Source organism: Staurois parvus, unplaced genomic scaffold, assembly GCF_062004578.1.
Source record: "Staurois parvus isolate SC_StPar_1 unplaced genomic scaffold, SC_StPar_1.0 ptg000719l, whole genome shotgun sequence".
In the NCBI taxonomy this organism is placed as follows: domain Eukaryota; kingdom Metazoa; phylum Chordata; class Amphibia; order Anura; family Ranidae; genus Staurois; species Staurois parvus.
In genome coordinates this window covers 2941342-2965527 of record NW_028318515.1, presented here as the reverse complement: position 1 = coordinate 2965527, position 24186 = coordinate 2941342, and the positions used below count along the sequence as shown (strand labels likewise).

Below are 24186 nucleotides of genomic sequence, written 5' to 3'. Positions count from 1 at the left end.
CTTTCTTCGGGAGGAATCCATAATTACATTTTACAGTTAAAAGCCTCTGTGCCCCAGCAAAGTGCACATTAAGATGCTTGGATGAGAAGCAGGAGTAGCTGCCAAGATCCAGTTAGGAGTCTTGACTGTGTTAAGAGTTCATATATATTTTAAACAGAAGTGTTGTCATAGAAAAGTGATAAGTGTATATGTCTTGTCTTTCTGTGTGTCTTGGTTCTGATATGGGTCAGTCTTTCTGTGTGTCTTGGTTCTGATATTGGTCAGTCTTTCTGTGTGTCTTGGTTCTGATATGGGTCAGTCTTTCCGTGCGTCTTGGTTCTGATATGGGTCAGTCTTTCTGTGTGTCTTGGTTCTGATATGGGTCAGTCTTTCTGTGCGTCTTGGTTCTGATATGGGTCAGTCTTTCTGTGCGTATTGGTTCTGATATGGGTCAGTCTTTCTGTGCGTATTGGTTCTGATATGGGTCAGTCTTTCTGTGTGTCTTGGTTCTGATATGGGTCAGTCTTTCTGTGCGTCTTGGTTCTGATATTGGTCAGTCTTTCTGTGTGTCTTGGTTCTGATATTGGTCAGTCTTTCTGTGTGTCTTGGTTCTGATATGGATCAGTCTTTCCGTGTGTCTTGGTTCTGATATGGGTCAGTCTTTCTGTGCGTCTTGGTCCTGATATGGGTCAGTCTTTGTGTGTCTTGGTTCTGATATGGGCCAGTCTTTCTGTGTGTCTTGGTCCTGATATGGGTCAGTCTTTCTGTGTGTCTTGGTCCTGATATGGGTCAGTCTTTCTGTGTGTCTTGGTCCTGATATGGGTCAGTCTTTCTGTGTGTCTTGGTTCTGATATGGGTCAGTCTTTCTGTGTGTCTTGGTCCTGATATGGGTCAGTCTTTCTGTGTGTCTTGGTCCTGATATGGGTCAGTCTTTCTGTGTGTCTTGGTCCTGATATGGGTCAGTCTTTCTGTGTGTCTTGGTCCTGATATGGGTCAGTCTTTCTGTGTGTCTTGGTCCTGATATGGGTCAGTCTTTCTGTGTGTCTTGGTTCTGATATGGGTCAGTCTTTCTGTGTGTCTTGGTCCTGATATGGGTCAGTCTTTCTGTGTGTCTTGGTTCTGATATGGGTCAGTCTTTCTGTGTGTCTTGGTCATGATCTGGGTCAGGCGCCATCAGACTGGAAATCTGAGGTTACTGGCCCACTTCTTGCAGTCTTCCTAGGTCTAACCCCTGGTGCACATATATGTGGCCACGTGGGCCGCATTTTACATGGGCACAAGAGCCTATTCATTTGAATGGACTCCCATGCTTGTGACACGCAGGGAAGAAGTTCCTGCACTTCTTTGGAAAACGCAGCCCGCACAGGATCCTCGGTTCCCAGTACAGTTGCGTTTTCAAGTGCGGGCGGCGTGCCATTAAAACTAATGGCGTGTGCATTTCTCTGTGCGGGTGGTGCGGCTGTATGGATTTTTGTGCGGATCCACAGCGGCACCACCCGCACAGATGTGAACCTAGGGTAAAGGAGGAGGTATAAGCCCTGCACTATATCAGCACTTCTTAAAATAATAACCACTTGAAATTGATATTTAAAAAAAAAAAAAAATTCCTTTACAACCAACATGTCTATACTTACCTATTCTCTGCAATAGAATTGCACACAACGACCTGATCCTTCTCTTCTCGGGTCCTCTGCCGGCGCTCCTGGCTCCTTGTCTCTTGCTGGTGCCCCCAGTAGGAAGCAGATTCCCATGGAGGCACTCGTGCGGGCTTGCTCTTGAGCTCCGCTGCCGCGTCCATGAACACAGACAGCAGGACTCAGCGCTGCCCCCAGCTTCCTCATCACTGGAGTTGATTGGCGGTAACGCAAGCCATAGAATGCATTAAGGTAAAAAAGAACCTTGAGGCTTTAGAACCACATTTAAGCTCTGGAAGATTTTAACCCCTTCAGGACCAGGCCATTTTTTGCTATTTAGCACCGTGCTACTTTTAGCTGGTAATTGCGTGGTCATGCAACACTACCCAAACAAAATGTATTTCATTTTTTTCACACAAATAGAGCTTTCTTTTGGTGGTATTTGATCACCATTGTTTTTTTTATTGTTTGCCATTTAAACAGAAAGCAACTGAAAATTTTGAAAAAAAAAAAAAAAACACACTTTTTTTTTTACTTTCTGCAATATAACATATCCAATAAAACAATTTTAAAAAATCTAATTTCTTTATAAATTTTGGCTTAAATGTATTCTGCTACTTGGCTTTGATAGAAAAAAATCCCAATAAGTGTATATTAATTGGTTTGCATGAAAGTTATAGCATCTACAAACTATGGTGTGTGTGTATATATATATATACTGGACTTTTTATTTTAATTTTTCGTGTTACTATTGGTGGCGATCAGCAACTTATAACGGGACTGCGATAGCGCGGCGGGCAATCTGATGCTGGGGGGAACTGACTAACTACCACTGACATCACCAGTCACACTAATAGAGTGATCAGTGATAATAATATACACTGTCACTGTACTAATGACACTGGCTGGAAAGGGGTTAACATCCTGGGCAATCAAGGGTTTAAATATGTGCCTAACTATGTGTAATATATGTAAAGTGTGCTGCTTTTAGTAGGATATCGCTTTGTTGTTCATCCTTGCTTTGCATACGCATGCGTGCACCCTAAACCCGAAAGCAGGCAGTGCCGTACCAGTAGGTTGCTTTGCCAGCATGGACCGGCTGTCCGCAGTACATTGCGGGCAGGCAGTCTGCAAGTGGATAAAGTGGACCGAGCATCAAATGTACATTGGCGGGATATTTATCAAAACTGGAGCATCCAGAATATGGAGCAGCTGTACATGGCAGCCATTCGGCTTCTATCTTCCTCTTGTTCAGTTAAGCTTTGAAAATGAAAATCTAGAAGTTGATTGGTTGCAATGTACAGCGGTTCCAGATCCTGGCTGCTCCAGTCTTAATACATGTTCCTCCATATTCTTTCATGATAAGTTCATGCACGCTAAGTAATGTGTAATACTGACCATACATGCATAGGGGGAGATTCACTAAAAATGGAGCACTCGGAATCTGGTGCAGCTGTGCATAGCAGCCAATCCGCTTCTAAATGAATTGCATGTTTAACAAACGAATCTAACAGATTCTCCCATCCATGCTAAACAATGCAGATAAATCTCTCCTGCCGGCTACTGTATCCTGACCCGCAGCTGTCAGAATACCCAAACAGCAACTACAGCTAATTGGCTGCAGCCACAACCATTTTCCACCCAACTCCTTTGATCTTCTGATAGAAGTTTGTCAAACCGGATGGTGCTGACAGGGCCACCCACAGATCAACTTTCAGCCATTTCAGCAGGAAAACGCCAACATTGGATTTGTGTATGGCCAGCCTAAAATGTAACCCATCAAGGTTTTCATTACTGGCAGAGATAACAGTACTCCTCCCTGACAATGCCTTCATCTGAATGTCTCCCCAGATGGATTGCCCCAACTTTTTCAGGCACTATCCAGGCTCACCATCTACTTTTTGGAGTGAGGTGCTGGCTGAGAAATGACTCCGTTACATGATTCTGTTGACTGTGCAGTTTTTGGCAGTGTTGACAGATGTCTGACACAGATCAGAACCTGCTGCAGTCTCTCACCTTGTGATTTGCTACAATTTTAATCTGACCATAGAGGAGTCTGTTACTCTAGGTTCACATCTGTGCGGGTGGTGCTGCTGCGGATCCGCACGAAAATCCATGTAGCCGCACCACCCACACGGAGAAATGCGGACACACGGGTAGGTGCCATTAATTCTAATGGCACACCGCCCGCACTGGAAAACACAACCGTACTGGGAACAGAGGTTCCTGTGCGGGCTGTGTTTTTCAAAGAAGTGCAGGGACTTCTTCCCTGTATGTCACAGGCACGGGAGTCCATTCAAACAAATAGGCTCTCATTCCCGTGCAAAACGCGGCCCGCACGGATGCATATATGTGAACCGGGGTGATGGAGGAACAGATTCTTTCATCCACACAAACAAGATGGATGGAGGAATCCACCAAACCCCCCCCCCCCCTTTGAGACATTTTATTTTGACAGTAGGACTCTCCCACTCCCAGTCGATTGGCTGCAGCACTGATTGATAAAAGTTTTCCAACATTCCTTTTTAACACACCGGTCACATCTGGCCAGACTTGATATGCAATTTGCATGCCATGCGACTTGCAAATCATATGCCAAGTCACACCCTATTGTCCGCAATTAGAGCAGTCAAATCAGTGCGGTTCCGACTTGGTCAGAGCCGCACCGATTTTCTAAAGTAGTACATGTACTACATTTGGTGTGATTTGCATAGACACACGTGACGGACCCTTAAGCAGCGATCACCCCACACATGAGGTATCACTGCGAGCATCAGATCGAGAGCAATACATCTAGCCACAGATCTGTATAAATCTAAAGTGGTAAACTGTAAAGACTTTTAAAACGTCACCCAAGGATAGTAAAATGTACGTAGTTTGTCGCCACTGTGCATTACCGTATGACATAAACAATTGCAACAACCACTATTTGTCTAGGGCCTCTGTGTGTGTGTATATATATATAATGGTTGGGGGTTCTATGTAATTTTCTAGGGAAAAAACACTGATATTCACATGTTAACATGAGTATCAGAAAAAGGACTGGTCTTAAAGTGGATAAAAGGTGAAGCTTTTTTGCAAAGTATTGTTGCTGTATATTGTAACATGACAGCTAAACTTGTAAAGTTACTGAAAATTCCAGGTATGGATATTTTTACATAGCTTTCCAGTTTGGACCAATTTAACAATGCATATACCATACCTGTGGGATCACTCTAGAGGTTCAATATCTTGTAGAGGACACAGCTACGCCAGTGATTGCCACTAGCTTTGCAGTCCTGGTCCGAGCAGCTGCCCTGCTGCCTTGTGAACATAGGAGGCACCATTCAGAGATGATTTTGCATTTTTTCAATGACTGCAAAGCATTCTCTAATTAGATGAGGGGAACATCACTGCCTTACCTCTGTCTTGTCCAGTCAGAGAATGCTTTGCATTCATTAAGAAAATACAGAGCGGTTTCTGAATGAGCCTTGTGACTAGCGGGCAACCTCCTGAGTTCACAACGCAGCTGGCCAGCTACTCAGAAGGGAACCTGGGAGCTAGTGCAGATCATTGGAGAGCCATTGCCTACTTCAGTGATTTCCAGCTTCTTGAAGGATCCCAGAGGTATGGTGTGCATAGTCACATTGATCCAGCTTGGTCTGGTTATGTAATAGGATCTATATCTGGAATTTCTTTTATAATTTGATGGCTCAAATTTTTGCCAATTTCTGCATAAAGTGACACTAAAGTTTTTTGTGTTTTTTCTTTTTTTTTCTAAATAACAAACATATCTATGCTTACCTGCTCTGTGCAGTGATTTTGCACAGAGCAGCCCCGATCCTCTTCTTTTTGGGTCCACACTGGTGCTCCTGGCTCCTCCCCCTCCAGCAGTGCCCTCAGGGTAAGCCGCTCGCCCTAGAGGCACTGCTGTGTGCTCGTTCTCATGGGCTCACTGCAGCAGGAGCCAATGGGCTCCCAATGCTGTCTCAGTCAATGAGGAGGAGGAGTCCCCAGACACAGAGGCTGTCGAACGTCGCTGGATCAGAGGTGGCTCAGGTAAAGATTTAGGTGGGGGAGGGCTGGCGGGGCCGCCTCACACAGAAGGTTTTTTTACCTTTGTGCATAGAATACATGCAGATAAAAAACCTTGAGCCTTTAGAACCACTTTAATTAGCTGACGTGAATCAATGGTGACCATGGAAGCACCCCCAACTTGACAAAAGTCGATTTTAAAAATTGTCTGAGCCTGATGGAAAGTTATCAGCCAAGCAGTGACAGCATCCTATGAGATGTGGTCAGTGTTCGGCAGTACCACTGTATTCAGTCTGTGGTGGGTGTCATGCTACGGGATGGGATGAATTGATCACTAGTATGGCTAGCTTTATAAAACTTGGACAGTCATTATTGCCAAGTTAACATTAGCCCCTAGTAGATTATTTACTGCCATTATAGACCAGGTAGTTAACATCTGTCTTTGTCAATATCCAGTGAATACCTGAAACCACAAGCAGTAAATGATGACTTGATAAAAAAAAAAGTCCGCCTGGTTTGATGGGTGATCCTTAGTTTATCTTCCTTTCTGTGTGGTCTTGTTGAGACCCATAAATAATATGGGGTCAGTAACTACACGGGAGATCTCTTCCTTACTAACCGGTCCACTACCCATCAATGCTGCTAGTAGAGGGCCTTGTGGCAGATGACGGTGTGGTGATCAGTGCTAAAAATCCTGACTCAGCTTGTGAGTCAGGCAGCGGTTTTAAAGCAATGCTTGGTGGAGTTCATAGAGTGCAGTAGGTGAGCCTAAATGAAAGAGCATGTTTGTCAAAGGTAATATGGGTGTTTTACTGTATCATTATCTAGCTTGTAGACACAAGTTCTCTTCAGGCATAGTAGAATAGATATGTATATAGGCGAAATATAGAGGGATTGCCCCTAGCAACTAATTAGATGCTGCCTATCATTGTTCTAGTACAGGTTGTAAAAGAAAATCAAGCCTCTGATTCGTCTTTTGTGGTCGTCTTTTTTTTTTTTTTCTTTTATTTATCGACCTTTTTAATGTTTGTAATAAATCTGCCCATTTTAAGTTAAGGATTGTACAGAAAATGTTCTTTAGTATGTTCCCTACATTTGGCCATGTTTTCAAACTTTCATAAGTTTGGCACTGTTGTGAAATATTGATTTTCACATGAATCCGCTGCAAACATTTAATTTGGCCAACTGCACTGTGACCCTTTTACACCCATTGCTTTTTGTTAAGCATTATATTTTAAATAGTTTACAAATCTAAACATATGAATAATGTTTCTTTGAATTCATCATGACTTCCAAATAGAACTGGGTAAGGACATTCAAATATTTATTTATTCATAGTTGCAGCCACTGTGGAGTAATTAATCTTCATCGTTTTGTAGCATATGTTTCTCAGCTTTACTTTCACCATGTCTCTATAGCCCAGCTTCCCCCTACCAGCAACACAGAACAGGTACACTGGAAGAGGGGAGGGAGCAAAGTGCTAAGACCAGAAATGTATTTATTTATTGCAGGTACTTGTATAGCGCTGTCAATTTACACAGCGCTTTACATATATATTGTACATTCACTTCAGTCCCTAACCCTCAAGGGGCGTACAATCTAATGTCCCTAACTCACATTCATACATACACATACTAGGGACAATTTAGACAGGAGCCAATTAACCTACCAGCATGTCTTTGGAGTGTGGGAGGAAACTGGAGCACCCGGAGGAAACCCACGCTGACACAGAGAGAACATGCAAACTTCAGGCGGTTTGTGCGGTGGTTGGGATTTGAACCAACAACCCTGAAATGAATAACTTCACTACTTCTATTGTGAATTTTTAGCACGATCCTGTGTCCAAACTAAAATTGCTCATAAAAAGCCTGTACCTGTAAAGAAGCTGCCGAATGCTGCTCTGATTCAAAGAATTTCCCGGCTAAAATCTGCCATAGAAACTGCTGCTCCAATTCACAGTTGAAAGTGAGAGTGAGTATTCAGTTGCTTCTGTACCACTTTTTATGGGCTATTTTAGTTTCAGAACAGGGTTGCTTCAATGATGAATTTCTCCACAGTGGCTGTAACTACAGAGGTCAATGATGTTTATTATAAAGCTTCTTTACTCTTTTTTTTAATATTATACAAATATTTGACTGCCCATAGTCTGGCCACAGTTCCACTGTAAAACAAACCCTAATTTAGGTGCTTTATAGTACTTCATGTTTTAATACTGTACTGTTGTTTTTACACAGTTAAAGTTGAACAAACGGATATGAAAAATGCTACTTAATTAAGTAATATTACTTACAAAGTATTCATATTTTAAGGATGCTGCTGGTGTAGACCTGGATTTGACCTGATTTCAACCCCTTAAAGCAACAGTAGTATCCAGTCAGCTGTGCTGTATGCAAATGTCTCACAAAAGATATGCGATTAGGAGAAAACCGCAAAGAAATGGCCCCACCTGTTTATTGCTACGTCTTTAACCCAGGTTCACAATGATTCGGTGCGGAATTTGCATCGGTTTCTGTGCAATTTCTGCACTGCATCATGATCGCACCCTGTTCATGCTAACCGCTGTGGGAGTGTATGTTAACAACACCCCGAACTCGGTTTGTAAAACGCGGTGCAATGTGCAGAGTCGGATAGAATGAGTGTGAATACCCACGTGATCCGATTCTGATGTGGACAAAAAAAAAGGTCCTACACTATGCGGATGCGGTGTGATCTGAGCCATACAAAATGTACCGCACTGAAATCGCATGTGATTTGCACAGGAATGAGGTGAAGTTCCTGTGCGAATCACATATGATGTGCTGCACTGCATCAGTGTAAACCTGGGCTTACTGTGCAATCAGAAAGCTGGGGACAGGGTGGTGTCACCACTGTATACTTTAAAGAGACTCCATGAAAATCATGTTAAACATTACAAGTTAATGTACTTGCCTACTGAAGCTACGCTCCCTCCTTGGTTCTGATGTCAATCAAGGTACAGGCAGTTGCCAGGAAAGCCTCCCATAGTCTACCGCCCATGTACACGGGACACTTCTGAACGATGGAAACTGACTGCTGGAAAATGTAGGTTAAAAAACATCTGTTTAGCCGCGTTTGCATAACGCGTTTATGAGCGTTTGCGTTTAGAAATGTTTTAAAAGATAAGCACAGAAGAACCTCTCAAATGCCCAGAATGCACTGGAAAGAAGCGAACCTTCTGACGCACTTTTGCAATCTCTGATTCAACACACTTTATTGATGCGTTCTGTTTCAGAGACAATGGAGGTTCCCTAAAGATAGGGTATTGAGTGGGTGGAATTGAAAGTTCTCATGCTCACTGTCCAAACACCCAATGTTTCTTCAGTATTACTTATCTTTTAGTTCTTTGAACCTGTAAAAATTGATGCTAATCTAAATGTCGGCATTTACAAAGACAAGTCATCATAGTTATGGAGTTATGTGTAGGCGGGTTTAAGCGTGACTATTTGATAGAGGGGATCACAATGCGTGTTGTTGCTAGCAAAGTAGCTTTATCTGCTGGATAGGTGGCAATGGAACATTCTATTTACAAAAGTGCAGATAAATGGTTTTCTTATAGGTGTATAAGGCACAGGTACACAGTACATTCACAGAAGATATAGATTGCAGCTTAAGGCCCCATGTATACGGGACACTTCTGAACGATGGAAACTGACTACTGGAAAACATAGGTCAAAAAATGTCTGTTTAGCCGCGTTTGCATAACGCATTTATGTGCATTTGTGTTTAGAAGCGTTTTTTAAAGATAAGCACAGGAGCACCTCCCAAATGCCCAGAATGCACTGGAAAGTGGTAAATTATTAACTATTTCAGACTGTTTCAGATAAATACAGAGAGTAGAAGCAAAGAGAACAGTAGGTGTTGAGATTAGCTTAGGTGTGAGTTGCTCATTAACATTTCTTTTGTTTCCAAGGGTGGGAAAGGTGTCTGGTGGAGTGAGTCATTAAGGCCATCTGGCAGGGGGTCTTCATGAGGAATTTGAGGTGAGAATGGTCATTAACATATCTTTTGTTTCCAGGGGTGGGAGAGGTCTGAGGTGTGAATTGGTCATTACAATGTGTGACAAACTTGGTAGGAACATCCTGTGTTCAGTGTTTTGTCCACTTGAGTACCTTGAAAACGCTTTGCATGCATTTTTCATGATGAAAAAAGGCTCTGGACAGCATCGGGAACTGGAAGAGTTAAAAAAAAAAAATTAAATCGCAAACGCTTATAAACACAATTTGCCGCATTTAGAAGCGTTGTGCGTTTGAAACGCTGATAAAATCGACTGCTGAACACAAGTTTTCTGCTTTCAAAAAAACGACTGTAAACTCAAATACTTGTAAACAACTGTAAACGAAGATGTGTACATGGACAGAGAGAAAAACATTAGGGAGAGTTCAGGGACTGCTGAAAAAAATGCTGAACAGCTCCTAAACGTGAGTTTATCAGCTGCAGTGTACATGAGCCCTAATAGTATTGGATCTTACTTCAGTGTGCATAACCTCCTACGTCTTCTTTCTGTACAGTGAGATTGGGAAATACAGGCATACTGAATTATTTGTATATGACTACATATACCTGCTTTATTTAACTAGATGTACACAGGGTGATGACAGGGTCTCTCTGTAACAGAGAGTGTTATCATTCTACTGGCTGTATGGTGTAGCACAAGACTGAGTGGATTAAAGTGAAAATCCTTGACATGTAAAACCCCTGTGTAGTTAGATCTTTGCCTTGAGTTTGGTTTCAATTGAATTAACAGTTAATTTGTTTGTATCCTCAGATACCAAGTGATGTGACCAAAGGCTGAATAATCCCAGGATACTCTCTGGCATCCCATTCCTACATTCAGAATAAAGTACAAACCTCTCAATATGTCTGGATCTGCACAGCCAGCGACCCCAAGCCGGAGGGCTTCAGAGGCCCGTTACACTCCACATGCTATTCCTTACCCAATACAGTTACCCCGTTCCCATACGGTAAGACATTTTTAAATAAGGTGGTCTATACATAAAGTGACAATCCACAAAGAAAACCCAATACATCAGTATAAATCAGCAAAGCAGTTGTCCAGCCATGATTAATGAATGGCCAAAATGCACTGGCGTTTTTATGGCTGTGTTCCACTTTATATAATAAAGGACAAACTCTTTGCTAATGTATACTGATGTGCTGGCTTTTCTTCCTTCATGGTGCATTAGTGAGGTTCCAGAGACCTTTCAGCCTGAGCACCAGATTCTAGAGTCCTCTAAGTAGAGGTTGTAGCATTGTCATACTTGTTTTTAATTACTAAAACTTTCTGCTCTGTTAAAAAAGTGACCTTGCAGGTTACACAAAATGCAGATGAAAGGTCCCTGCAGTGGAAGAGATTTTGAACTCGACTCTCTGGCAGCCTATGACGCTTACCTTCCATCATTTCCAGAGCAGCGGCCTCAGGAGGAGTATGGTATACTTGTGTTCCCTGCAGCGCTGTGGTGGTATACTTGTGTTCCCTGCAGCGCTGTGGTGGTATACTTGTGTTCCCTGCAGCGCTGTGGTGGTATACTTGTGTTCCCTGCAGCGCTGTGGTGGTATACTTGTGTTCCCTGCAGTGCTGTGGTTCAATCTTCCAACCACAGGGTTACTACAGGATACAGCAGCAACAAAGAAGTCAGAGTATAGAACCATGGTGCTGGGCAGGAGACGCAAGCATCCGACACTCTCAGAAGTGCTAAATGCCAAAGAGATTTATGGAGGCTGCAGTGCAGGAATGGAGGTAACAAGGGCCACAGGGGAAGTGAGAATAATTACTTTTCTATTGCTGGGACCTTTCATTTGTTTCATTTTTTTTTTTTCCTGCCAGGGTCACTTTAAACATTTTTCACAAAAGTAGCTTCAAGGGTGCTAAAGTACACACATTCACATGAGTAAGTAGAGCTATTTTGTCATTGGAGACTTTTTCTGTGTCCCTATGCATTTACAGCTGATGGGGAAAAACCCCTTTAACCACAATAGATCCAGTGCTGCTTTTAAAACAGTGTGACTCATTTTGCTAGCCAAAGTTCATTTTGAAAATGGAATTTGCATGCAAGTGCTGTGTGGAGGACTATGCCACGATCCATTGTTCAGCCCAGCAGCTAAACTATTCTGCTCCAGGGTGTTCCGATCTTGCTGCAGCTTCTTCTGTCAGATCAAATTTTAAAACATAACTGGGATGCTTCTTGTTGGTAGTTACATCTCTAATGCCATTTCTAATATAAAAGGGTTTTCTATGAGCAGGCCAGAGCTGGATGACCAAATGAATATATTTAGTGAGTGATGTGTTTGAATTTATTAATCTGATATGCAAGTTTGTGTGGAACATTAGTATGCCAGTCTATAAATGATATGAGTTGTGCTTGGTTATAGTGTTCATGGAGTTCTAGGAGGCCCAATCTGCTGTTTGAATTCTTTTTTTCATTTTAGTTGATATGTATATACAAAGAATAGCTATTTTTGAATTCTATAGAAATATTTTAAAAAGTGTTTACGTTCTATTAAAAATAATCTGTAAATGAAAAAGGGATATTATCTGTATTAGAGAACATTTTTAGGTAGCATAAGTATTTAAAAAAAATTTAATTTTACCCATTCAAGAGGTAATTGAAATTGTTTAGTTTTCTACGGTGGTGTTTATTAAGGTTTTGCAACATATAAAGCAGTTGTACAGTGTACAAAGCATAAGAAAGTAAAGTGGATCACAAGGCATAATAATTCATACAGTAATACAGAAAGCATAACTGGTTACTAACATTTATAGGTAAAGTTGATCCAGGGAATATCCGATTGCCTCTCGGGGGATCAGGAAGGAGTTTTTTCCCCTGCAGGAGCAAATTGGATCAAGCATTGCTGTTTTTTTTGCCTTCCTCTGGATCAACTGTGGGTATAGGAGTATAACTTTTTTTTTTTATTTTTTTAATGGTTGAACTGGGTGGACATTTTTCTTTTTTCAGTCTTTTTTTCAGCCAGACTGACTATGTAACTATGCCTATTATTGCATAAAAAAACAGCAAAAGGTACTAGATGTTAGAAGGATGTAGAGATCTGATAACAAGGTCCAAAATACACCCCTGTAATGCCAAATGAAATAAAGATGCATGTTCCTCCTCAAATCGATCATGTCCTGTACAGTGTTTAACCTCTGATGGGGGACAGCAGACCCAGAAAAGGCCTGTGCTGTCTCAGGGTAGGCAGTGCACTGCATAGAGGAAGCTAAGAAAGTCTGGGCAAGCCATGATATGGCCTGTGAAGCCTGGCTTACCTAAGCAGCAGGAGAAACAAGAACGAAGAAGAAGAGGAAAGGAAAAGGAGAAAAGAAAGAGAAGAGAAAAAAAGGGGTGGGGTGGGAGAGGGGGGTGGCTAGGGAAGCAGCGAGTAGGAATGGGGGTACGAGGATAAGGGAAGGGTCGGAACAAGATCAGGGAGGATCCCACACCTTGGTAAAGACTGCTATAATGTAATGATGGACTGGTTAAACCACGGAGTCTTTTGGGTTCCCCCCCCCAATAGTTGGAGATTTAGGGGTTCCAAACCTTCTTACAGTTCCTGGTCTTGTCCTGCAACACCGCAGCTAAATTTTAGTTACTCAGATACCAAGTCGTCTTGGCTTTAACTTGTGCTATAGTCGGAAATGTATCAGGTTTTTTTTTTACAGTATTTTCCATATCATGCAATAATGGTAGAAAATTATGTTTTTAATGTTTTAGCTTAAGGCAGGTCACAGATGGCCAGGCTTCTCCATGAAATTTGGAGACCACTACCTGTCTTCTAACATGCTGGAACCCATTGCTCGCTTCTTAACCCCTTCACGCCTAAGGGTAAAACAAATCTAAATGCCTAAGCACAATTCTGCAACGTTGACATGTTAGTAAAACCGTACATATCATCACAACTACTTTGTAAATCCAGGTGGATTATACCTTGTTTTTTTCAGGACAAATTGGGCTTTCATTTGGTGGTAAATGGTAATGGATAGCTCCTAATTTTATTTTTATTATTAAAGGAAAACTGGGCCAAAATAGTAAAAAAAATTTTTTTTTTTATTTAGCTGTGTGCTTCTTGTTACGACCATAACCTACCACCAAAGAACAACCCAAAATAAATTCTCCAGTTCTTGACGATCGCAGCGATACCATATATGTGTATGTTATTTGTTGTTTGTACCCGTAGTACAGCCCAGAAACAATAGTGCGCATTTTGTTTTTGTCTCTCTTTTTTTTTTTTTTTTTTTTTTTTTACACAAAACACACTGTCACTGACACTGACATTAACACTAAATGACACTGTTAATAATTTTTTTTAAATCCTGACCTTTGACCCTGACCTTGACCTTTGACCCTGACCTTGACTCAAACACTAACCCTGGTACTGAACTAGATCAAACCTTGATCTAGGTATTTTTCTTTATTTTTTATTTTATTTTTTAATATTTATTTATTTATCTTTTTTTTTTTTTTTTTTACACAAACTTTTTTTTTATCTCTCTGTCAGGAGTTCGAGAGATACAATGTATCTCTCTTCTCCATTCATAGAGCGAGAGAAAACAAGGGGGCAGGGCTGCACAGTGACTGATCACTGTGATAGCCAATCAGAGGCTATCACAGCGATCACGTGACCCGGATTCGGGAGTCCCGGGTCACGATCGTTAGAATGGGACCCGGGGCTCTCAGTGACACCACGGTCTCGGTGCTGGGAGCGCGCCGAGCGGCGCGCTCCCAGCACAAAGACAGGTACGCAAATATGCGGCCCCACGGAAAAAAGCCCAGGTCCGTGAGGCCGCATATTTGTGTTACGTCGGCGTCAAGGGGTTAACATAGACCTAAAGACAAAACATTATTTTATTAATGTTAGCTTTTTGCCATCTATGTCCCATTGAGGAGATTTCCCTTCACTTCCTGTCCTATAGCCAAAACAGGAAGTGAAAAAAAAACTCCTTCCAAAGTGAGGGAATCCCAGGGTGTCCCCAGGGTCATTAGAACAAGTGTCCCTATTTGAAGATTTTTCCTCCATTCCTCTTATGTCAATCAAAAATTTGGGGTTTTATTTTACTTTCGCTCTCGGTGGTGATGGTAAACAGGATCAATAGAGAGGGTGAATCTCCCTAATGGGGATAAAGACAGCAATAATAACTGACAGGTGTTCTAATACCTCACTATCCAAAACGTAAAAAAACAATTGCCTTTAGTTACACTTTAAAAAAAAAAAAGCGACCAAGTCGAACAGAGATTTTTTAGATAGTTGTTACCTCTCCCTAGAGTAGCTTTAAACGGCACCTAAATGGTCCTAAACCTGGGATTGGGGTGTTTATGGCCATCCTAAGATGGATACCAAGATATTGCATTTTGATATTATATGATTGAAAATTTTGTCAATCTATTGCACTGTTTTTGTGAATGAAGTGTGTGCAGCCTTTTGATTTTGATAAATTGATTTTAAAGTTAAATATGCAAGTAAAAAATGTGTTATTTAGTGATATTTATACTGAAAATGTCTATTTAGGTAAAAGCAAATCAGAGAAGAAAGCTAACCTATGCTTTTCATCTTAGTTAGATCTGATGTGTTAATGGATTGTAACCCTTCCACACTCTTTACATCCTATCCATTGTCCATCGTTTTACCCATACAAAAATTGTTACTGTACTATCTCAATAATGTATAAAGCCATTTATAACTCGGCCCCAAATTACATCACCGATCTTGTCTCTAAATATCACCCAAACCGTACTCTCTGCTCCTCACAATACCTCCTACTCTCTAGCTTCCTTGTCTCCTCCTCCCATGCTCATCTCCAGGACTTCTCCAGAGCTTCCCACATCCTCTGGAACTTTCTACCCTAATTTATCAGACTATCGCCTACTCTGCTCACTTTTAGGTGATCTCTGAAAACCTATCTCTTCAGGGAAGCCTATCCTGCCCTCAGCTAATAATGGAATCTTCTACTCTTCCAACCAGTCCATCCCCCACAGTTACTACCTTTTGTACCACTAGCCCCTCCCTTGTATATTGTAAGCTAGATTGTAGGGCCCTCCTATCCCTCTTGTATTCAACTGTATTGTCTCCCGTTATATTGTAAAGTGCTGAGCAATCTGTTGGCGCTATATAAATCCTGTATAATAGTAATAATAATAATAATCTCCCTTTTTATTGTAAAGCGCTGCATGAACTGTTGGCGCTATGTAAATTCTGAATAATAGTTTAAAACTGATAGTAAGTATTTGTATGTGCATGGCTATCAATGTTAATACCCAAAATTTCTTTTCTTTCTTTTTTTTTTTTTTATAATATTGGATAGAATGTACAAATGTAGGCCTGCTGTCAGGTTTTACTGCCTTTGGAGGGTCTGTTGGAGAGATTCCTTGGTATAAAGGTTGTCCCGAGGACAAGAATGGAGGCAAAATCTCTCTGACAGCATCAGACAGAAGTAAAAATTATTTTTATTTTAAAGCGGAACTACACTGTATCTGAGCACCACATACCAAAAGCGCTGTTTAATTCATTTTTAACATTCAAAGCAAACTTGCCCATGCATCTATGTCGCCGTGCTTTATTTTGCTGATAAATCACTTAGAAAAACACCTTCTTGCATTTCTGGTCATTGCCATCTTGAGTAAGGCCAGATGATTCATGTAGCAATTACTTCTTGGAATTCATCTGCCCTTAGCTCAGGCAGGAAGGTGTCCTCAGCTGAGAAAACCCCTTCTCCCCTCCTGAAGACTCCTGGGATGTCTGACATCATTTCCCTAGGCATGGAAACCAGGAAGTAACTAAAGTAAATGTAAAAAAACAGTTTAAAACAAGTAAATATGATATACATTTCTATCTATTTACTAATGCTGGCAGCATAAGGATTACAAATAGTCCTTGTTGGATGAGAGAGTGAAGTTCTGCTTGAAGTTAAGTAGGGGAATTCTAGAATCTCTGTCTGCTTCTTATTGTTGTCTTCCTGTTGTAGGTTTTGGCTGGTAAAACATTCTTCAAATCTCTCTAACAGAGCCCCGGGGCAAGCAGGAACCCGCTGGCATTTGGTTTCATTTGGGCAGTTTAGGACCTTTGTGGCTCACTACTGTTGTGCCCCAGTACCAATGTCACCAGGCAGCGTGTGCTTGTCCCTTTGTCAACCTCTCTCCATGGAACTTGGTTTGCAGGGCCCACCTTTCAAGAACGTGAAGTGCTATTCTACACTGGAAAGATATTCTGCCCTGAGGGAGTTTGGATCATGCTTGCACCCCAGGCTGCACTCTGTCTAGAGACACCTTACTCCTCCAGCCCCTTTCCCCTTGCACTTGGGATTTATCATCTGAAATGTATTCTGAGATCAGAGGTCCTTTAAAATTCTCTGCAGTTTCTTTTGTCTGTTTCAGAGAAGGTCTGTTTGATGTTGTTTGCTTAAGATAAACCACATTTCCTATTCTATGAGATAAAGACAAAGCTTCAAAGTGTGTCTCTTTTGATTTTGTAACTGAACTTCCCTTAAAGTGACACTACGTTCATAAATAAAGTGCATATGACATTTTTTTTAGAGAGCAAACATTTTTTTTATATCACATAGAAGATCTATATGTGCCACTTAGACCATTATATTGTAAAATTAAACAAACACAAAAAAAGATCTATTCCTTAGTGAAGTATACCTTTCTGCACCTTTATACTTTCTGAGGAGTAGAGGCAGCACAGTGGATAGCACTTTTACCTTGCAGCATAAGCGTCATCGTTTCAAATTCCAACCATGGCACTACCTGCATGGAGTTTGTATGGGTTAGCTCTGGGTACTCTGGTCAACTCCCACACTCAAAAGAGATGCTGGTAGTATAGTTGTCTCCTGTTTAAGGCTAGGTTCACATATGTGCGGGTGGTGCCGCTGCGGATCCGAACACAAATCCGTGCACCACCCACATAGAAGAATGTGGACTCAATTCTAATGGCACCCCCACCCGCACTGGAAATGGCAACCATACTGGGAACTGAGGTTCCCGTGCGGGCTGCTTTTTCAGAAGAAGTGCAGGGACTTCTTCCCTGCGTGTCCCAGGGCACGGGAGTCCATTCAAATGAATGGGCTCTTGTGCTTGCTCAAAACGCAGCCCACAGGAATGTGGATATGTGAACCAGAGGTAAAAGAAGTTTTTGGGCGCTAGTAACCAAAAATGAGGTCTTGTGGCTTGTGAAGGCTATAACCGCAGCTGCACAATTAACCATAGGAGACATATGTGAATAGATCAGTATCAGCTACTGTTCTATTCACATTTGTCTCCTGTTTACACTGACCCTAGTATGTGAGATAGAGACCTTAGGCAGGCCATACATGATTCATTTTTTTTTTTTTTCGTTCAACAAATAAATGAATTGGTCCCCCATTCACACATTCGATGTGGATGGAGGAATCGCTCCCTCTGAGCTATTGTAGTATGCCAGAGGGGAGCCTTCCCCGCTAGCAGACTACAATGATCAGTATTGACGGCTATAGTCAGTGGCACTGATCGCTTGGGGAAAAACCGACAGGCTGGTCGTACACAAGTCGATCGATAGTTGAGCTATAATTCAGCCGGTCCCTGCTGCACTAACCGAATTTCAATCTATGTATGGATGGTTTTAGACAGAAACTCTATAAGGGCAGAGATTGATGTGAATTTTGACAGGTAACCGCTCCCACTTCTGCTCCAGCCACCTAGGCAGTCAGAAGCAGAAGTTCTCCTTACCCCCCCCCCCCCCCCACCACCCTGTAGTCTTCGGGGACATGTGACAGGTCCCAGAAGACTGCAGGACCATTCACAATGCGCGGCACCACTTGTGCACGTTTAGTGGGCACTGGGCTGTGAAGCCACCATCTGTCACATCCGGGTGCCCACACTTAAAATACCGAGGACAAAGGATGGCCAGTGAACCTGGCTGGGGTAAGCACACCACTTTATCAAGGGACAGGTGAGTGGCAGTTTTTTTAAAAGTCAGCAGCTACAGTTTTTGTAGCTGCTGACTGTTTTATTTTTATTTTTTTTTTTAGAGGAGACTAGAGCTCCGATTTGAACTACTGTATACGTAAACCTTCACATTGTTAATGAACTCATTTAGTTTAAAATGGAACTAAAAAGTAACACATTTGTGTATACATATAAAAAAAAACATTATAAATCTCCTTTCCCCCTTTTTTAGTGATTACACTACCTCTATTTTCAGCTTCATAAGGATCTTAGAGATCTAGGGGAGGAGAAACAGCAGTACACTGAACATCCTAGTTTAAGGCTGTACAGTGAGGGAGGGGGTATTGGTAGAACTCTGATCATTGGAGGAGAGCAGGCTGAGTTCACAGTACAGCTAGAAAACTGACTAGGATGTTCTCTCATGCCAAGTGTGGTCTGTTTTTAATAGATAAAAGTGCATTCTGTTCTCTTTGTATTGCTTCCTTTATGTAAAATACCAGGTGTTACTACCAGTACCTCTGCTTTTCTAAGTACAAGGTACAGCAGTCACATATTAGGAATACGACTTTTGGGCCAATATATTCTTTAATTGAACCAATTGCTTTTTACCCTTCTTGGGCAAAGCCCATTTTTAATTTAAGATTTGCAACATTCATATAAAAAAACCACTAAGAGGTATGTTGTTTTCTTCTTTGCGTGTGCCAACCAACTTTGCAAACCCAGATATTTGCATATAAAATAGCAGTAGCATCATCACTGTGCTGTATATAGCTTGTGCAGGGGGCAGAGCCGTGGGAGGGACCTAATAACCCCACCCACTACAGGCCGCCAGTAGAAAACTACAGGAGGGGGTAGATACAAGCCTAGTCACACTGCACATGGAGAAGGAGCAGTGACCGGTCTTTATTACAGGAAAGGCCTGCACAATGGCAACATTTCACACTGAATTACTGCACAGATCTGAAAGTAATACACAAGGCACTCCAAGATTTGAGTAAAACTGCACACAATGAATGTATTTAGACAACATGTACTTATTCTGGAGTTCAGATTTAAAGCGGTTGTAAAGGCTCAAGGTTTTTTTGCATGAAGGGAAAGAAACCTTGTGTGCAGCAGCCCCCCAATACTTCTCTGAGTCCCATTGCAATCATGCAATGTGCATGAGAGCCTCTGCTCTCCTGGGACTCAGCCTCCCCATCGCCTGAGACAGTGACAGTGAGACAGTAGGCAGTGAGTTAATGTGGAAAGAGAGAGGGGGAAGGGGTGAGCCGTGGCTCTGTATGTGAATGGATACGAAGAAACAGTGGCTTGGGAGCAAGCCTGCTTGGATGTCCCCATAGCAAGCTGCTTGCTCTGGGGGCACTCGGCACAAGGTAGGGGCCAGGATCTCCAACGGGGGACCCTAGATGAGGAGGTCTGGTGCTGGTCTGTCATTACACACTGTAGGCAAGAATGACATGTTTGTTAACAAGTTAAAACAAAATACCTTTAGCCTGGGTTCACATATATGTAGTGCGGTGTATCGCATGTGATTCGCACAGGAACCGCACCACATTCCTGTGCAAATCACATGCGATTTGTGTGCGGTGCGATTGGAGCCATACATTTTGTATGACTCTAATCGCACCACACCCACACCAAAAAAGTGCAGGATCCTTTTTTTGGTCCGCACTAGAATCGGATCGCATAGGTATTCACACCTATGCGATCTGATCCTGCACATCGCACCACGTTTTGCAGACCGCTTTCAGGGTGTTAACATAACATACACACCCGCAGCGGTTCGCATGAATGGGGTGCGATTCTGATGCGGTGCGCATAGAAAACTGCGAATTCCACACCGCATCAATGTGAACCAGGGCATAATATCACTTTAACCTTCAGGACAACAATGAAACTAATTGGTTGCTGTTTGTTGTGGTTACAGGAAGCAATTGTTTCACTGTGAACATTTGATTTTAGAACAGATGTATGTTTACTGAGTAATCCATGGGGTGTCCCAGACCTCTAATGACACTTCTCAGTACCTGCATGTTTTGTGCTTTTTGTGTATACAAGACAGACATTCTTACATGAATGCTCATGAGATTTGCTGAACAGGCCAGTGATCCGCAGCTTCGATAGATCCTAACTGAGGGGAAGTGGTGCTTTCTACATGTACACATTTTTTATGGGTTTCCTGTTCTGTGCATTCCGCAACAGACGGTTTAGAAGATACCACATCTCTGATCTACATGATAAGCTTTCTGAAACTGATATCCTTTTTTTGTTGCTGAGTTGGGCAGTTTTTAGATGGTTGCCATAAGTGTGTACAGTTTCATCAGTTTAAGTGGGTTTTTTGGAAAGCATTAAAATCTTTTTGCTTACTAGTGAAGGTGAATCTGGATGGGTGTCAAACTAATGGGCTGCTTTTTGTTTAATTTTAAAACAGACTTACATGTGCTGGAAAAGGGGACTACCTGGTCCCATTTGCAGCTAGTCATGTGACTATTATGCCAGGGGTGTCAAACTCCATTTCAGTGTGGGCCGGTTGTATTTGTAAGACTAGATGCCCAGAGCCCCCCTCCCCCCCCCTCCACCTACATCTAATCTCGAGCCCCCCCCCATCATCAGAAGTCAAGAGTCGTCCACCCTCCCTTACATCACAGTGCACCCCCCTTACCTTGTGTTGCTGTCAGGAAGAAGCTGAGAGCGGAGCTGGGAAGCAGAAAGTCTGGAGGAGGACCAGAGGAGGGCTGCTTGAGTCTGCTGAATCCTGAGACCAAAGTGGTGCTGCAGCTGCATAGAGAGACACAGGATCTGTTGGAGGAGTTCTGTTCTCCATTCTGCTGAGACAGGGGATTTGGGCAGAGACAAGCCTCTCCATGGCTGCACAGAGAACCACAGGATCCTGGTGGAGGAGTTCTTTCTTCCTCTCTGCTGCTGACTGCTGAGACAGGGGATGGGGGCAAAGACAAGTCTCTCCATGGCTGCACAGAGAACCACAGGATCCTGGTGGAGGAGTTCTTTCTTCCTCTCTGCTGCTGACTGCTGAGACAGGGGATGGGGGCAAAGACAAGTCTCTCCATGGCTGCACAGAGAACCACAGGATCCTGGTGGAGGAGTTCTTTCTTCCTCTCTGCTGCTGACTGCTGAGACAGGGGATGGGGTCAGAGACGAGCCTCTCCGTGGCTACACAGAGAACCACAGGATCCTGATGGAGGAGTTCTTTCTTCCTCTCTGCTGCTGACTGCTGAGACAGGGGATGGGGGCAGAGACAAGCCTCTCCTTGGCTGCACAGAGAAGCACAGGATCTGGTGGAGGAGTTCTTTCCTCCTCTCTGCTGCTGACTGCTGAGACAGGGGATGGGGGCAGAGACAAGCCTCTCCTTGGCTGCACAGAGAAGCACAGGATCTGGTGGAGGAGTTCTTTCCTCCTCTCTGCTGCTGACTGCTGAGACAGGGGATGGGGGCAGAGACAAGCCTCTCCTTGGCTGCACAGAGAAGCACAGGATCTGGTGGAGGAGTTCTTTCCTCCTCTCTGCTGCTGACCGCTGAGACAGGGGATGGTGGCAGAGACGAGCCTCTCTGTAGCTGCAGGGAGAAGTGCAGGACCTGGTGGAGGAGTTTTCTCCTTCTGTCTGCTGTCGACTTCTGAGACAAGGTGGGGGGGAGGGGGGGCGGCAAGGGTGGTGCCACAGCTGCATGAGAGGTGTTTCTTCATCCTAATCAGTAACAAATACATACACGTAATGCCCAAGGGACTTTCCCAAGAGACACCAAGTAAAAACCATATATTTTTTATTTTACAAATATGTTAAAAGTTACATTAAAACATCTTAAAGGAGCTGTACAGCCAAAACTTTTTTTGGCTGTACTTCTCCTGTGGATCATAGGAGTGCAGTTTGTTTTGCACACCTGTGACCCGTTTTTAGCTGACAGCGGACTGAAGTCCGTTGGCTGACGTCACTCAGCTGGTCCAGGCTGGGGAAAGATCCCGACTTCAAAGTCGGGAACCACCCCAGAGTCTGGAGCGGCACCTGGCTCAGCCTCTCCGCAAAGCGCTGAGAGTCTGAGCCGGCCGCTCCCTCCTCCTGCACAGCCCAACGCTCCAGTGAGAACTGGGGCTGAGCGGACAGTGGTCACTGACAGTCTCGCTCTCTGCTCAGAGTGGAGAGGGGAACTCCCGATCAGAGGTCATGTGATCAGAGTTCATACACTCAGAGCCGACAGGGGACAGATGCAACATATTTATGATGTTCCCATCATAAATAGCTAATCAAAAAAGTAAACAATAACAAATGGCTGTAAATGACTGGACAACATCACTGACATCCCCGTATTAGCGGCTTTCTAAATGCATTTTGTGAATCTCTGTTCACCTCATCATGTGACACAATGAACAGAGATTCACAAAATGCGTTGAGAAAGCCTCTAATGCGGGAATGTCAATGATGTAGTCCAGTCATTTACAGCTATTTGTTAGTATTGACTTTGTTGATAAGCTATTTATGACGGGAGCATCCAGTTCCTCATATATGTATACTTTAAATTGTTTTAATGTGTCTCTTAACATATTTGTATAATAAAAAATGTATAGTTTTTACTCTTTGTATTATTGCTTACCGTTTTGTTCTTGGAATGTAGTTCTGACTTAAAATAAGTGCTTGCTTGTGTGATAGTCCAAGTCATTTGCCTTCAAGCATAGCTAGCCATGCTGTGAAGGTCATTTCCTGGTCATTATTTTGCTCTTTTCTGCTTTCCCTAGTTGCTCATCATACACATTACAATCTAATTGTACAAATTCTTTTAGATCCAACAACAACTGTAGTGCAAGATCTTGTCTGATTGGATACAGACTGGATAGTTTAGGTAGGTCCCCATATTACAGTACATAGTTTTGGTAAATCTAAAGCTGAATGTAGAAATACTGCCCAGTCATATTGTAAAGCAGGGGTGTCAGACTCCATTTTATCGCAGGCTGTATCAGCATTATGGTTGCCCTCAAAGGGCCAGTTTTATCTGTAAGACTAGATGTCCAGAGCACCCCACCCTCCATTACATTAGATGTCAAGAATCCCACACCCTCCCTAACATCAGCGTGCACCCCCTTTGGGGCAGAGCTGGAAAGCATAACGTGCAGGGTCTGGTGGAGGACCAGAGGAGGAGTGGAGTCATTTACCAGAGTCTGCTGGATGTTGAGACCAGGTGCGGCAGAGATGAGGGGGTGCTGCAGCTGCACTGAGAGGTGCAGGATTTGGCAGAGGAGTTCCATTCTCCTCTCTGCTGCCGACTACTGAGAGAAGGTGGGGGCAGAGACAAGGGGGTACCTGCAAGAGAGGTGCAAGGGCCACATGAAATGGCCTGGAGGGCCGGATTCGGCCCATGGGCCTTGTGTTTGAAACCTGTGTTGTAATGTGTATGGTGATCTTTATTGTCTTTGTCATTCTCTGTAGTTTAAGGGAGATGAGAGAACAAAGGGATGACATCCATCAGAACTAAAGAGGTATATGGGATTTTACCCCTAAAGTAGTACCTGTTCATGTAACTTGGTCATTTACACTATAATACAACATTTTCTTGTGGCCCCAGCTTTTATCCACAAGAGTGGTAACTGTTGTCTGATACCTGAATTCATGTTTGAAATCAGTT

General features: G+C 42.9%; 1 protein-coding gene across 19 annotated transcripts in view; it reads left to right on the top strand.

Annotated features, from left to right (window-relative positions):
* The window catches only part of NCOR2 (nuclear receptor corepressor 2), a 708717-nt gene that overhangs the window by 177489 nt on the left and 507042 nt on the right, over positions 1–24186 (top strand). For all 19 annotated transcript variants that reach the window (XM_089653704.1, XM_089653697.1, XM_089653690.1 and 16 more), the window contains exon 2: positions 10411–10606. In XM_089653704.1, coding sequence (XP_089509830.1) covers positions 10502–10606 — 105 coding nt within the window. In that variant the 5' untranslated portion in view covers positions 10411–10501. The remainder of the gene's footprint in view (positions 1–10410; positions 10607–24186) is intronic.